Source organism: Sceloporus occidentalis, unplaced genomic scaffold (genome assembly GCF_023333645.1).
Source record: "Sceloporus occidentalis isolate IW3139 unplaced genomic scaffold, rSceOcc1.0.p SCAF_4, whole genome shotgun sequence".
NCBI classification, from domain to species: domain Eukaryota; kingdom Metazoa; phylum Chordata; class Lepidosauria; order Squamata; family Phrynosomatidae; genus Sceloporus; species Sceloporus occidentalis.
Window position 1 is genome coordinate 169,204,579 of NW_028316984.1, and position 16,402 is coordinate 169,220,980.

At 43.2% G+C, this 16,402-nt stretch overlaps 1 protein-coding gene across 5 annotated transcripts in view; it reads right to left on the reverse strand.

Annotated features, from left to right (window-relative positions):
- The window catches only part of CEP128 (centrosomal protein 128), a 282,591-nt gene extending 267,407 nt beyond the window's left edge, over positions 1-15,184 (reverse strand). For 2 of the 5 annotated variants that reach the window (XM_089522332.1, XM_089522331.1), the window contains exons 1-2: positions 15,137-15,183; positions 13,233-13,306 (exon numbers count right to left, since the gene is read on the reverse strand). In XM_089522332.1, coding sequence (XP_089378458.1) covers positions 13,233-13,235 — 3 coding nt within the window. In that variant the 5' untranslated portion in view covers positions 13,236-13,306; positions 15,137-15,183. Of the gene's footprint in view, positions 1-7,660; positions 7,731-13,232; positions 13,307-15,136 lie in introns of those variants that run through there. The other 3 variants (XM_089522329.1, XM_089522333.1, XM_089522330.1) reach the window with 3 other exon arrangements.
- Positions 15,185-16,402: the final 1,218 nt, after the last annotated feature.

The window sequence follows — 16,402 nt, forward strand, 5'->3', positions numbered from 1 at the left end:
AGTTTGGATAATAGCACAACAATGCAGTAACAATATTGCTTGCCTTCATGGGCCATCAATGTATGTTTGCTGTTGTTTTTGTTGTTGTGTGCCTCTAAGTCATTTTTTACTTATGATGACCCTAAGGCAAACCTATCACAGGGTTTTCTTGGCAAGTTTCTTCAGAGGGGGGTTGCCGTTGCCATCCTCTGAGGCTGAGAGACTGTAACATGCCCAAGGTCACCAAGTGGGTTTTTCTGCTCAAGCAGGGAATCAAATGCTGATCTCCATAATCATAGTCCAACAATCAAATAACTATGCCACACTGGCTGTACTATACGTGAACCTTTCATAAGCAATTGTTTAAATCACTACTACATCATTTTACTATAACCCCAAAACCTGCTGAAAACCTGCTGAAATTAAACCTTTTTTCCCTTTAAAGAATGTCACAGCAGGCACTGAGTAATTCGTAGTAATTTATCACTTCTTTATTTTATTTACCTTCCATAAAACATAAAACCAGAATTAGTTCTGGTTTTCGTTTCGTCAATACAATTATATTGTGCTAGTCACACAGTGCAATCTTTAGCACACTCAGATATTGAATGCAACAATGCTTACTCCCAGGGTATTGCAATTACAATTGAAACTTCAGTCAGCACTTGGATTTGAAAAGATCAAATCAAAAGCAACTGAGACATTCTCCTGATTTGAAATACCACTTATTCTATGATTGCTCAGTCCTATGCTCAACTTCAGCTGTTCTACTATAGAGGGATGCTTCTATCACAAGAAGAACCTGCAAAACAGAGCTGGGGCCAGTTCTCACTAACTTTAATCAGCCTGGCCAAGGTGAAGCATGATGGCAATAGGAGATCAACAACTGAAGGGGCTCAGATTTTCATCCGTGCTATAAAACGGTTAAGCAGGCAGTATTATACAGACACTTCTCCCATAGTTTTTTGTGGGTTTTTCAGGCTATGTGGCCATAGTCTAGAAGAGTTTCTTCCTGACATTTCGCCAGCATCTGTGGCTGGCATCTTCTCCCATCCCTCTTCAGTGTTACAACTACTAATGGATGGTACTGAAGAACAAGGAGAACTCCTAGCAGTTCCCATGGGTCCTTTCCTTGGCTGGATTTCTACTGGTTACTTCCAACTATGGTAGGCCCAATAGATCAGTTGCTGGATGGTGAGCCAACACACAGCCAAATTCGACCGATTCAAATGTCCTACTCTAGCCAGGCCTAATAGGAGTAAAGGAGTCATTTCTTTGAAGAACAATCACATGTGCAGAAATCTGGACATGCATATAATAATAATAATAATAATAATAATAATAATAATAATATGATTTAGTTATATGCCGCCCAATCACTGGGAATCCGGGCGGCTTACAACAGAGAGGATAATAGACAGTTCCCTGCCCTCAGGCTTACAATCTAAAAGACACGACACAAAAGGAGAAGGGAATGGTAGGGAGGAAGGAGATCAGGTCCAGCAGTTCTTCCCTCCCTCTGAGGCCTGGACCAAGGCAGATGGACCGGAGGGAGGGCTCTTCTTCTTCAGGCTAGCCCTGATGGAGCTGGGCCAGACTAATTCTCCCCCTCCCAGGCCAAAGGATGACAGTTATAGAGGGAGGAGCCTCTTTTTTCAGCCTAGCCCTGATGGAGCTGGGCCAGACTAATTCCCTCCCTCACAGGCCGAAAGATGACAGTTATGGAGGGAGGAGCCATATATAAATAATGCATCCACATGAGTGGCAGCATGTGGACTGGAATCCTTGCACATTAGTCCTGGGAATACTGGTGCACTCTTATTAGTGGTGTCACTAGGGTTGGTGTCATCCAGTGTGGTAACTCACGGTGTCACCACCCCCCAATTGCCCATCTCCTATTTCAGACCATACAGAATCTTTAGTAATGCTTTTTTGCACTAATGATTCCCATATATCACTGAATGTAATACTAATAGCTGTGACATACACAACTAGCAAAATTAAAAATATACCATTAAATTACAATATCATACACACAACCTAAATGTATTTATCTACACATAGTGAACACTTGGTTAAAATATGGTGTTTTTAAAGAAAATTTTAAAAGAATTTTAAACATTTAAAAATTCAAAATTTTTTGAATTGGTGTCTCCTTAGGGTGTCACATGGTGTGTTCCGCACCTGCCTAGTGACACCACTGTTCCTATTCACTGCTTTTATTCTATGGAGGTTCAAACTCTTGTTCAGATTTTCTCCTCTGCTCCTGAACATCTCAGATGACATACATGAAGCACTTATCAATGGTGTTGAGGGGTTGGGTGAGAAACACTGCACTGAAAAATTGTACCCATGTCCCTCTTCCACAGTTCTTGGCTCTCTAGGACTTTTGGATGGGCAGCCATACACCACCTCTTGCGCGGTAGCCCACCACAATGGCAATCGCATTTACATTCCTATACCGCTTAATAGTGAACTCAGCACTCTCTACATGGTTTATAACCTATAAAACAATTGCCCTCAACAAGCTGGGTACTCATTTTACCGACCTACAAAAGGATGGAAGGTTGAGTCAACCTTGGAGCCCTAGGCTCAAACTCACAATGTCACCAGGACTCCTTTCACAGGTCAGAAGATGTTAACAGACATGGTCCTGATGTCATCGTGTCCCTGGCTGAAGCTCATCATCACCAGCTGAGATGGGGAAGGAAACCCTACTATCTTAAATCACTGAGCTAGGATTCTTTTCCCTCCTTTCGGCTATCTAGAAAGCAGGCAGGGTAGGAGGAGGGGCTGAGAGACATTGGGACACTGCAGGCCCAGTCAAGCCAATAGTGTGAAACTCTCCCCTCTGCATATGCTTTCATTCTGGTGTTCTTGAAACTATCCTGACATATAGCTTGACAGCATCACATGAAGAGATCTTGTGCTGTACTATTAAAATGGAGAAGTAATCCGCACACACCGTCCTAAGCACAACAGACATAGCTTCCATAACAAACCTTAAATAAATTTGCCCATAACATCAAACTTGTTTTTTTTAAATCCTATTTATTTTCAGTACATCTCCCAAAACAATTGGTCAATTAAAAAGAATAGAAGCTACATTCTTACAGAGCAAAACAAAAGGCTCATTCAAAAACAGTGCCAACGGCAGCACTGAAGAAAAAAAGAGAAGAAAATGTAATTGGCTCAACTACATCCCAAAATAGGGCATTTTTAAAAAATGTTTACTAACAGCTCTCATTCTCATTTATATAACTCAGTAAGGAGTGAAATGGAAGTGTTATGGTCAGTTTTTCTCCAGAAATCAGACCTTAAAGAAGATTGTGCTAATCCTTCCACTTCTTAGATACATTATTCTACTATTTGCAACTATAATTCAAAGTTCATAAATAATTTTGGCCAGTCTAAAGATACTCTTTAAATACATTGTTTGTTTTTTGTATATCTACTATAAACTGATGAAATTCTAATACAATAATAGAAATTGTACATGAAATGAATGGAGTGTTCCACATCAGCTGTCCTAAAAACACACCTGATAAGCAAAAGCAAGGAGGTTAAACACAAAGGTTTTAGCTATATTGCTATATTTAGCTTTTTTAAAACTTGTGCTCATGCATTTCCCCAAACACAGACAGAATATCAAACACCATGTTCTTTCAGTGCACAGGAATAATAGATACTGTGATGCATGCTTTTTAAAAATTGCTCACTAAATCCCTGAATACTTTTTCTGAAACTGCACATTACAGAGGGTTCTAGGGCATGGTTTGCAGTTGCTTTCAAGAGGCAGGGCCTTTGTTTTATCCAAACATGATTTCAGAACCCTGTTCTCGGGGCTTTTAGTTATCTATACAATTGTTGTGCTGCTATTTTGACCAATCTCAGATCAGACCATGTGCTAATAAAAGATTTCCGCTCACTTGTTGAAAATCAAATTCCCCTTGAACCCTGTGCTTATGCCGGAGTCCTCCTGGGGTCAAGTGATTCATATGAGCTGAAAGCAAAGCCCAGAACTCATATATGAATCTCACTATCTGGATATTTAGAGAAATAGCAGTATCATAGGAAGATCTTGTAGCACCTTAGAGACCAAGGAGTTTATCAGACAAGGAAATTGGAAGTATAATCCAGTGGTAATCTGAACACAATCATGAGGTTTAACGTTATTGTGTGATAACCCACTACGCACAAATTCAGGCAATGGGAAGTCAGTCCGAACGCAATCATGTGGTTTCGTGATAGAGTGCCACACGCAAATTTGGGCAATGGCATGCTATTTTTGGGCAATGGGGAGCCAATTCGAATGCAATGCATATTCACGTAATTGCGCGAAACTAGCGAGTTTAAGTGAACGCATTCTGGCCCCACTTTCTTTTCATTCAAATTTAAGAGAAATTCCTCCTGTTTGATAAACTCCCAACTGAATGAAAGAAAGAAATTGGCAGCATGAGCTTTCTTAGACTTAAGTTTACTTCTCAGATGCTTTTATAATAATAATAATAATAATAATAATAATAATAATAATAAATGATTTATTTATAGTCCACCTAATCACATGAAATCAGGGTGGGTTTGGTAGCATCCAAAAGCATCTGAGGAAATGGACTGAAGTCTATGAAATCTCATGCTGCCAACTTCTTTCTTTCAGTTAGTCTCAAAGGTGCTACAAGATCTCTCTTCATACCGATTCTACTGACACAGCTATATCTTTGAATTCTAGCAGTATAAGAGTAGAAAATAAATAGCTCGTCCACCATTACCAATCTTTCACCAGTGGGCCACCTTTGGTAAGCTTCCAAAGAATTCTGCAATTTGCCTGAATTTAACAATTCGCCAGGGAATTTACTGCCTTGAAGTTACACAAAGCAATTACAAACAAAATACTGACTGAACATTATACTAGAAATGTTGCATTCTCTCAGTCTGTTATCAGAAACCCCTTATGAAATAGTTAAAACTAGCCGCAACTTCTTCAACTGACGATCAACAGGAAAAGGAAAGTGAGTCACTGATACCATCTAAGCCAATGTGAGCCACCATGGCTGTTCTTTTCTTCAATAAAAGAAAACAGAATTTTAAAAAATTAAAAAGTAGGCTGAAAGGGAGATGAATTTCTGATATGGCTGTACCATCCTAAACCATCTTGGAGTCCAGTTCTGGAAGAAAGGTGTGTGAGGAAAATCAAAATTAATGCACATCAATTGTAGTTCAGCTCATACTGTTATGATTCAACTATGAACAGAACTTGGAGCATGGTAACCAGATGTCCTAACCACAAAGGAGGACGAGGCACCACAAAATATGGGACATTCAAGAGAAATGTATGACTTTACAAAATTAAAGGTAGACACACTTTCATAAATATAAATTCAGACTTCTTAGCCATGCTCAGAACATTTTGAAATTCTACCTGGACAAAAAGGTTGAAATGTAGGATATATCCTGGAAAAAGAGGATGTCTGGTCACCCTGACATGAGCAAGACCTGTCCCTGAAGTGCTACATCCACAGTGTCACCCTATAAGTCCCAGTCCAGTCTTCCAACACAGCTGTAGAAAGGCAACCAGTTGAACCTCTCCTGCTGGGGGAAGGTGGGCACCTATCGGTCATTTCATAAAAGCATGGAAGGATAAACAATAAGTAATGACAAAAACAATACCAAATAATATCCCTTCCAAATGAAACCAAAGCCAAAAATATCATGACTAAGCTTACAAGCTTCTTTGGAGGTCTTTAAGCAGAGGCTGGACGGCCATCTATCGGGGATGATTTGATTGAGATTTCCTGCATGGCAGAATGGGGTTGGACTGGATGGCCCTTGTGGTCTCTTCCAACTACGATTCTATGATTCTATAAGTGCAGTAAACCTTACTGATCTACATTGAAAATATCAATCAAATGTGGCCACCTGCAATTTTCCATACTATTTCAGGTGGACACATTCTCAAAAAGGAAGTAACAAGACAATTTCAGTAATACTGCCAAGACTTTCCACAACCAAAGAAGAAAACTCCATGCCAGTGTTTCATTGGTTTAGTGACGTCTCATTTGAGCCGATTTAACCATGTTCCGCTCCAGTTCAAAACTAGAAATAGCTATCTATAATTTCATATTTTACATTTTTCAGTACTGACAGAGGACTGTTCCTCACTATCATGAGGAAAAGTAGATTTTATACAGATGCCTCTGTATCCACAGATTCTTGATCCACAGATTCAAGCATCCAAAGCTTGAAAATATATTTTTTTAAAATATATGAATTCCCAAAAGCAAAGTCTGATTTTGCCATTTTATACAGGAGACACCATTTCACTGTATTTAATGGGACTTGAGCACTGCCTGGATGTTAGTATCCATGGTGGGAACTGGAACCAAACCCCAGTGGATATCAAGGGCCCACTGTATTAGCTTTATTGGCAGTTCAACTGCCAAAGATTGCTCAATGTTGTTATTTAAGGGTCTTTTAAAAGTTCCTTTGTAATAGACATGGGAACCACCAATCTTTCCAGGACTATTGGACTGCACCTCCCAATAACCCTAACCAGCACAGTAAGTGGTGGGGATACTGGGAGTTGCAGTCCAGGAACATGACCCCCACCTCTGCTTTACAGCTCCCAAAATGCCCTGGAGAGAACAGTTTCTAATCAGTCTAGGCAGACAGCATTACCATCCACATGGAAGCCAGTTGCCAGACACATACGGAGGAGTATTGGTGCATTTGCTGCCTAGACTAGCAGCATTATGTAGCCACCCCCATGGAGTTCAGTGGGGTTACCATTTACACATGGATAGATTTGCATCCTTAAACTATGATGTGGAAGAGAAGTACTAGGAGCAGGTATCCAGGAAACGCAGCAACAATTAGAGGCCACAATCACAACGTCAACAGAAGATTACAATTCCTGTTTCTCTATATCTCTCTGAAACACAGATTAGAGAGTCGTAATAACAGTTGTCATCTCAAATAGCTCTAATCCAAGATGCAGTCCTATCTATATCTACTGAGAAGCCTAATTTGCTGTATTCGTCCTTTTCCCCAAGTAAATGCATATGCTGTATTGCAGCCTAAAAAGAGTGAAGCACAGTCTCAAGTTGGCATATTTCAAATCAGTGTGAGTCATTTGTGGTACTTTGGGTGTTAGGGTGCAACAACCATAAAACTTATCCCCAGAGGAGCTACAGCCCAACAACATCCGGCAGGCCACCAGTTTCCCATTCCCATTAGTCCCAGTGTATTCAGTGGGCCTGTCTCCTGGCTAAACATCCCTTAGGCGTCCCTGGTAGTAGGGTTACCTTTCAATAAAGCCCATTGGCTCCAAGGAGGCAGAGCTGGGAAGAAGCCAGACTGGTGCAGAGGACCAGGAAGGAGAGGGAGGAAGAAAGGCAGAGCAGGGAGGCTTTTGTGACTCCAGCAACGTCACTCTGGCTCCCCTTTGCACGGCTTTTCATTATCTTTGCCTATGGGCTCTGAAAATGCATCCAGACTGGAGAGATAACCCGGTTTGGAACCGCTTTAACTCGTTGTCTGCCTCTTTGCTATGGAATTCTGGGAGTTGGAGATTGTTGTGGGGCCCCACAACAAACTTCAACTCCCAGAATTCCATACCCTTGAGTCAGACAACGAGTTAAAGCGGTTCCAAACCGGGTTATCTCTCCATTTTGGGAAGACTTACCAGAAAGGTTCTCCCTTTCTCCCAACCGCCCTGCTCCTGCCGCCTCCTCCGCCGCTATGGCAACTTGAACTAGCCGCCCTGCCACACCGCGGCCTCACAAGGCGCCAGGGGAGCCCTTCGCGTTTTGGTTTCTGGGAATTGTAGTTCCCCGCCCACTCCGCCGCTTCGGTTGCGGAGGGAGCGAAGGACTACATCTCCCGAGATGCACCGCGGCGACGGTTTTGAGGCGGGGAACTGCCTGGAACAACGCCTCACGCGCCGCACTGTTTGCAGAGCGGCGTGGGAGGGGTCGCCTCTTAAAGGGACAGGCGCTCAATTCTGGGGTTGGAAAAAAAGAGGATGTTGTTTGTTGTGGGCCTTCAGAACTGTGCCCTTTATAAAAGGATTTTGGACTTCAGCTCCCAGAAGCCTCTGCCATGTTGGCTCATGGCCTGGGATTCTGGGAGATGGAGTCCAAAATTCCCTTAAAGAGCGCACTTTTGGGGGAACCACTGATTGTAGGAAGTTCCAGAAAAAGGTAGGACAAGACTAAACAAAAGCTAAAAACAATCATACAGATATGAACTCATGCTCAAAATGGAGGATGTTTTGGGACTGTCAAGATTGAAATGGAGGACATGTCCTGAAAAAAGAGGACCTCTGGTAACTCAGTGGGTTCCATGGCTGAGCTGGAGGGAGTCTAACCCTGGTCTCCAGAGTCGTAGTCCCAATAGTCAAACCACTGCACCACACTGTCTCCCAAAACCTGGTGGGCAAGTCACACTCTCTCAGCCCCAGAGGACAGCAATGGCAAAAACCCCTCTGAACAATCCCATGATAGGTTTGCCTTAGGGTCCTCCTTTTCCGGGACATGCCCTCCATTTCAGCCTTGACAAACCCAAAACACCCTCCACTTGAGCATGACTAAGATGCGTGAATTTACTTTTGTATGAGTGTTTTTAACTTTTGTTTGGTCCTGTCCTGCATTTTGCACATGTCTTGTCCTCCTTTGCAGCCAGGACATGTGGTCACCCTGCTTGATGAAACTCACTGGGTGCCCTTGGGCAAAGTCACACTCGCTCAGCCTCAGGGGGAAGGCAATGGCAACACTCCTCTGAACAAATCTTGCCAAGAAAACCCCATGATAGGTTTGCCTTAGGGTCGCCATAAATCAGATTTGACAGTGAGTTCCTGCATGGCAGGGGGGTTGGACTGGATGGCCCTTGGGGTCTCTTCCAACTCTGTGATTCTATGAGAAACAACCTGATGGCACACAACAACAAGAACAGAAAGAAGCCAGAAGACAAGAACTTTGATTTAGGAAGTAGATAATATAGTAACCTTTTTCAGGACACACAGTGATTTATTTATTTTTTTGCTTTTTGTCCATAGCTGGAGACTTGATGGTTGGGGCTGAAAATTGTTTATTGATAGCAGCCATAAGAACATAGGAAGTTGCCTTTTGCAGAATCAGGGTATTGACTATCAAGGCCTCCTTGTTGAGAATGACTGGAAGGGGATCTCCAGGGATTAGATTTATTTCTTAAATCCCTCCCCCTCAGCTTCCATCTCTGATCAGGGTGACCAGATGTCCTCCTTTTCCAGGACATGCCCTACATTTCAGCCTGTCCAGGAGGAATTTCAAAATGTCTCCCGTTTTGAGCATAACTGAGAGAAGCATGAGTTTATGTTTACATTCGTGTTTTTAGCTTTTCATTGGTAATGCCCTACATGTTTTTTTGAATGTCCTACATTTTGCAGTGCCTTGTCCTCCTCTGTGGCTATGACATCTAGTCACCTGTCTCTGATCCAACCGTGGGCTGCTGCCGCATTGCATAAATAAAGCAGTTTCACACCACTTTAACTTCCCTGGCTCCATTCCATGGAAGTCTCGGAGTTGTACTTTGTTGGGGGATGCTAGAGCTCTTTTACACCTATTTATACCAGTTGTTGTCTGTTGTTGTTGTGTGCCTTCAAGTCATTTCAGACTTAGGGCAGCTTAAGGCAAGCCTATCATTGTGTTTTCTTGGCAAGATTTGTTCAGAGGCAGGTTTGCCATTCCCATCATCTGATTATAATATTATTTATATACACAAACGCTACTCCCCTTGGAAAGGACTATAGGCTTTTCATAATTTAGGTGCAAAGCTTTTACAGTGGATCCTTGATATCCACTGGAGTTTGGTTCCACGATCCCCCAAGGATAACAAAATCTGTGGATGCTCAAGTCCCATTAAATATAATGGCAGAGCAAAATGGTGTGCCTTGTATAAAGTGGAAAATCAAGCTTTGCTATTTGAAATTTATACTTTTTAAAAATACTTTGAAGCCGTGGATGCTTGAATCCGTGGATAAAAAAAAATCTGTGGATAAGGAGGGCCGTCTGTAATTAATGTTGCTTTTACGGCATCACATGTTTCATCATGTTCTTTCATATTCATCATATGAGGCTCTTCAGCAAGGAGAGCTGGCTGCTCTGTAACAGGGATAGCTGCAGGCTGTTCCCTGTCTTGAAGACTTGCTTGGGTCCAATTCACAATGGAAAAAGAAAAGGAAGGAACACTGCCATTCTTAGATGTCCTAGTTATTCACAAACCGAATCAACGTTTGGGCCACACACTGGGCCACAGAAAACTGACACACACTGAGAGTAGGGTTGCCAGGCGGGACATTCACAATTTTTAACAGGTCCTTCCGGTCCCGTCCCATTTTTCAATTTGGCCCGGGTTTGCCCCGGGCCGGGTCGTTGGCTGCCACTGCGGTGGCTGCTCTTGCGAGTGGCCGCTCTGTGCATTTTTGGCATCACGCGCACATGCTCCGCCACACTAGCCGCTGCTGCGGCCCTTGCGCACATGCACCGCCTCCAGCAGCCCTTGCGCGCGGCTACTTCCAGCCGCTAGCAAGGGCCGGAGGAGCGGCAACTCGCCCAGGCCCCAATAGCAGCCGCTTGTCTGGGGCCAAGGCAAGCGGCCGCACCTCCAGCCCTTGTGCACAGACGCTCCTGGGGCCAGGGTGCGCATGCACCGCCTCCAGCGGCCCTTGCACAAATGGCCCCAGGAACGGCCTCGCGCAAGGGCCGCTGGAGCGGTCGCTACGCACATGTGCCGCCTCCAGCGGCCCTTGTGCGCGGCCGCTCCTGGGGCCGGGGACGCATGCGCCACCTCCAGCGGCCCTCGCGTACGGCCACTCCTGAGGCCGGGGGACTCATGCGCTGCCTCCAGCAGCCCTTGCACGCAGCCACTCCTGGGGCTCGGGTGCGCATGCGCCACCTCCAGCGGCCCTTGCAAGCGGCCGCTCCAGCTGGAAGTGGCGCATGCGCGAACAGCCACAGGAGTGGCCACTCGCCCAGGCCCCAGGAGCGTCCGCGTGCAAGGGCTGCTGGAGGTGGCGCATGCGTCCCCCGGCCCCCGCTCGCGACCTCCAAACCAGGACAAATGTGAAATGGAGGACAAAATTTTGCCCGAAGCTAGGACATATTTTTAAATTTTTTAATAAGTTTTTTGCGTGTCCTCCATTTAAAAAAAATGTCCTACATTTGGGGTGAAAATTTTGTCGTACATTTGTCCTACATTTTTGACACTTGTCCCGGTTTGGAGGTTGCCAGTTATGGCAACCCTAACAGAGAAGTACCTGCACAAGAACTCCAACCATCACCCAGGACAAAAAAGAAGCACAATAAAAACACTGCTAGACTGGGCAAAACGGATCTGTGAACCCCATCTCTTGGAAGATGAATTGAAGCACCTAGTGGGCTCTACAGGCTAATGGTTATTTCAGCTCAGACATCAGAAGTGTGTCCAGTCCCAGAAAAACCCAGAGGAGTGAAGACAAGCAACCATCCAAAGGGAAGGTATTTTTACCATACATCAAGGGAGTCACAGACAGAATAGGGAAACTGGCTAATAGAATCATAGAATCATAGAAACAGAGTTGGAAGAAACGCAACATTCAAATGGTTTACAAACCAACCAAGAAAATCCAGTAAATGCTGTGCTCAGCGAAGGACAGGGAAGACCCTCTCATAGCTACAAGAGTTTACCACCTACCATGCAGCAGTGGACAAGTCTATATAGGGACCACCAAACGCAGTGTACAAACACGAATCAAGGAACATGAGAGACACTGCAGACTGAGTCAGCTGGAAAAATCAGTAGTAGCAGAACTTGTTAGAAACCATCCTGGGCATAAAATACTGTTTGATAACACTGGAATTCTGGACCGTGCCAACAACTATCAGGTAAGAATGCACGGGGAAGCCACTGAAATCCATTAACATCTGGATAATTTCAACCGGAAAAAAGAAACCCTTAAAGTGAACAAAGCTACCAATCCTAAAAACACCAAAATGAGGACTCAGCAAATGCAAATGAGAACCCACCAAGAGTCAGGGGCTTTCCCAGTAGATAATGATCACCAATTAGCAGACACTAATCCCACCCTGAGGCCCTGCCATCAACATCAGAACAATGCACAGATTAACATGGAATTCCTCCAGACCCAGGGTCACACAGTGTGTGTGTGTGTGTGTGTGTGTGTGTGTGTGTGTGTGTGTCTTCTAGGCCAGCATTCTCTGAAGATGCCAGCCACAGATGCTGGCGAAACGTAAGGAATAAACTTTTCTAGAACATGGCCACATAGCCTGAAAAACCCACAAAAAACTATGAATGCCAGCCATGAAAGCCTTGGACTTCACAGTTTTTATATACCTTGGCTCAATCATTAATCAAAATTGAGACTTATTAAAGAAATCTGAATACTAAGCTATGAAGAAACTAGATAAGATCACAGAATCATAAGGTTAGAAGAGACCTCAAGGGCCATCCAGTTTAACCCCCTGCCATGCAGGAATTCACAATGCAAGCACCCCCAACAGATGGCCATGCAGCGTCTGTTTAAAAACCTCCAAAGAAGGAGACTCCACCACAATCCAAGGGAGCTTGTTCCACCATTGATCCTCAAATATAGAAATATATCAGTAGAAACGAAAGTCAGATTTATCCATTCATTTCCAATTTTTACATATGGTTGTGAAAGCTGGACAACAAAGAAAACTGACAAAAGTGAAGAAAATCAACACACATGAAGTGTCGTGCTGAAGAAGAGTTCTACCGATACTATGGACTGCCCAAAAGATGAACAAATGTGTCATCTAGAAGTGAACATGATTATATTGAGGCTGTTGCACTTTAGACCTACTTTGAGAAGACATTAGAAAAGACAATGAATGTAGTAATACTCTCTCTTACCAGAGCTGGCAGGAGCAAAACCTATATAAGAATTATATTTAGGATAAGATTTATGTTACTATTCAACATCTTATCCTAAACAATTGTGTTGTTTTGCATTTCCTTTGTTATTTTTATGTTTTAAGTATATATATGTTTGTTAGCCACCCTAAACTTTCAGGGTCTCCAGACATCTTTGGGCTGCAGCTCCCTTGATAGAATTGGCAGAGACAACAAGGGCCATCCAGTCCAACCCCCTGCCATGCATTCAAAGCACTCCTCACAGATGGCCACCCAGCCTCTGTGCAGAAATTTCCAGAGAAGGAGACAACACCACTGTCTGAAACAGTGTGTCAAACAGCTCTTACCATCAGAAGGTTCTTCCTGATATTTATGCGAAATCTCTTTTCCGGTACTAGAATCCATCACTCTGTGTCCTAGACTGTGGAGCAGAAGAAAACAAGCTTATTCCATCTTCAAAGTGACATCCTTTCAAATATTTTAGCATGGCTATCATGTTACCTCTTAACCTTTTCGTCTCCAGACTAAACATATTCAGTTCCCTAAGCTGCTCTTCATACAGCATGGTTTTCTAGATTTCTTACCATTTTCGTTGCCCTCCTCTGGACACATTCCAGCTTGTCAGTATCCTCGAATTGTGGTGACCAGAACTGTACACAGGTGAGATCTGACCAAAGTCGAATAGAGTAGTACTACTAGTTCACTCAGCCTAGATATTATACTCCTGTTAATGTACCCTAAAATTACATTGCCTTTTTTAGCTGTCATGTCATATTATCGACTCATATACAGCTTGTGGTCTACTAATGGGCAAAGCAGACTGGCACAATACGCCACCTTGGGGGTGGCTTGGGGGGGGGGGCATGGTGTTTAGATGACACATGCCCTGACGCCTCCCCCAAGCCAGCATCACACCACCCACTCGACCAGATGGCAGGCAGTGTTGCGGTGTTCTGGTGGTGCAGCATTTATATGCTGCACACCGCAGGAGCACCAAAAAGCTGGCACTATGGCAGAAAAGCCACCCTTTTTCTGCCCCAAAAAGGAGCGACATTTTGCCGCTTCAAAAAAATGCTGGATCGGGGCCACAGCTTGTGGTTGCCGCAGCCCCAATCCAGCAGTCCCTTTAGGACCATCTGTACCGGACCTAAAACTCGTAGATTCCTTTCACATTTACTCTTGTCAGACCAGGTGTCACCCATCTTATGTCTGTGCATTTCATTTATTCTAAGTTACATTTCTCTCTGTTGAAATTCATTTAATTAGTTTTGGCCAAGCTCTCTAATAGGTTAAGGTCATTTTGAATTATGATCCTGTCCTCTAGGGTAATTAGCTACTACTCCTAATGTGGTGTCACCTGCAAATTTGATGAGCATGCCCTCAGTTCAGCCATCCAATTCATTTATAAAGTTGTTGAATAGCACACTGGGCCCAGGACTGAACAGTGTGCCCCCCTCCCCCCACACACACACTTGTCACTTCTCTCCAGATTGAGATGGACACCCTTTGGAAAACCACCTAACAGTAGCACTGTCTAGGCTTTACTAGCTTGTTTGCAAGAATATCATGAGGGAACTTGTCAAAGACCTTACTGAAATGAAGATACGCTAAGTCCATAGCATTCCTTTCATCTATGAAGCTGTACGGTGGGCCTGATGCATTGACAGGCTAGCAATATGTGGATTTGACCAACTGTGGATTGCCAGGCCCCATATTATTCAATGGTGCTGCATGCAAGCATACTCACTGATGTGAATGAATGTGTGATCATATACATTTTTTTCTGTCTGTAGGGCCCCCCAAAACTGAACCTCAGCAGATGAGAAGGGCCCAGTGCAACTCTATCAAAAACAGAGATAAGATTAGAATTCAAAGATCTAATCATGTTAGTCTGTAGAATTAATATAGAGAGAGATCTTGTAGTATCTTTGAGACTAACTGAAAGAAAAGTTGGCAGCATGAGCTTTTTTATTATTATTATTATTATTATTTTCTTATATCCCGCCTTTCTCCCAATATAGGGGCTCAAGGAGGCAAACAAGTTTAAAACAGTAGAATTTAAAACGGTACAACAATATTAAAAATATAAATAAAAGTTTAAAAACCAATTAAACAATTTTAAGAGTTAAAACAGTTATAAATTAAAAATATAACATGTTAAAAATACAAACCATTAAAAATTATGTAACACAACATTAAAAACCCAGCCCTTATCAGCTTAAAAGACCTGACTGCACAAAAACATATTTACCAGCCGCAGGCAGGATAGCAGGGATGGTGCCATCCTGGCCTCTCTAGGCTTGAGTCTACTTCCTCTGGTGCTTTTGGTCTAGAGATAAGATTAGTTTAGGTAAGATTAGTTTAGCATGACTTGTTTTGAGAAACTCATGCTGACTTTTAATAATCACAGCATTTCTTTCTATGTACTTACAGACTGTCTTATTTCATGATCTGCTCTAGACTTTTTACCTGTAGTGGTGTCACTAGGGTTTGTATCAGCCGGTGTTGTAACTCATGGTGTCAACCCTGCTACACATTGGACGTTATCAGACAAGGGAAATTGGAAGTATAATCCAATGGCAATCTGAACACAATCATGGGGTTTAACGTTACTGCGTGATAGACTACCACACACAATTTTTGGCAATGGGAAGTCAGTCCGAAAGCAATCATCATGGGGTTTCACATTATTGCATGATAGACTACCACATGCAATTTCAGGCAATGGCAAGCTATATTCCGGCAATGGGAAGTCAGTTCAAACACAATTCGAATTCACGTAAATTCGCTGAACTAGTGAATACACATGAATGCATTCTGGTCCCACTTCCTTTTCATTCGAAATTAAGATAAATTCCTCCCGTGTGATAAACCTTATTGACTGCCTTCCATATCACACCATATGGAATCCTTAGTAATGTTTTTGTACCAAAATGTAGTGAGATCCTGTAGAACCTTTGAAATTAACTGATATAAAGAAATTGGCAACTTCTTTCTTTCAGTTAGATGATCACACCAGCAAAAAAGATGGGAGCATAGCGGTATGTTAAGGCTTGAGTCTACTTCCTCTGGACTGTGGGCCTTGGACTAAGGACTGGAGCGCAGCTTTGGCGCAGCTTTTGGCCTTTTAAGATGCATGTGTCATTTAAACAGCATACCTCCAAAGTGACCCAAAGCAGCTTAATTTTGGCCTGTCTGTTCAGGCCCATAATTTATTTAGCTGCAGCATTGTTCCCAGAGGAACTTCATATTCCAAATTCTGGGACTTCTCAAATTCAAAGCGAACAATTTTTTATAGCATTTTGAACTACAAATCACAAACTACAAATTTATACTTTTTTTGAACATTTTCAAACCATGGATGCTTGAGTCTGTGTATAAAAAATCCGTGTATAAGAAGGGCCAACTGTAGGCGGGTTACAGACCACTGAAAAGTGGCGGCCTGCACCCACCCCTTTCCCAGCCGGATTGGGGCCTCAGTGGCCAGAGCGGCAGCCGCTGAGGCCCCGATCTGCCG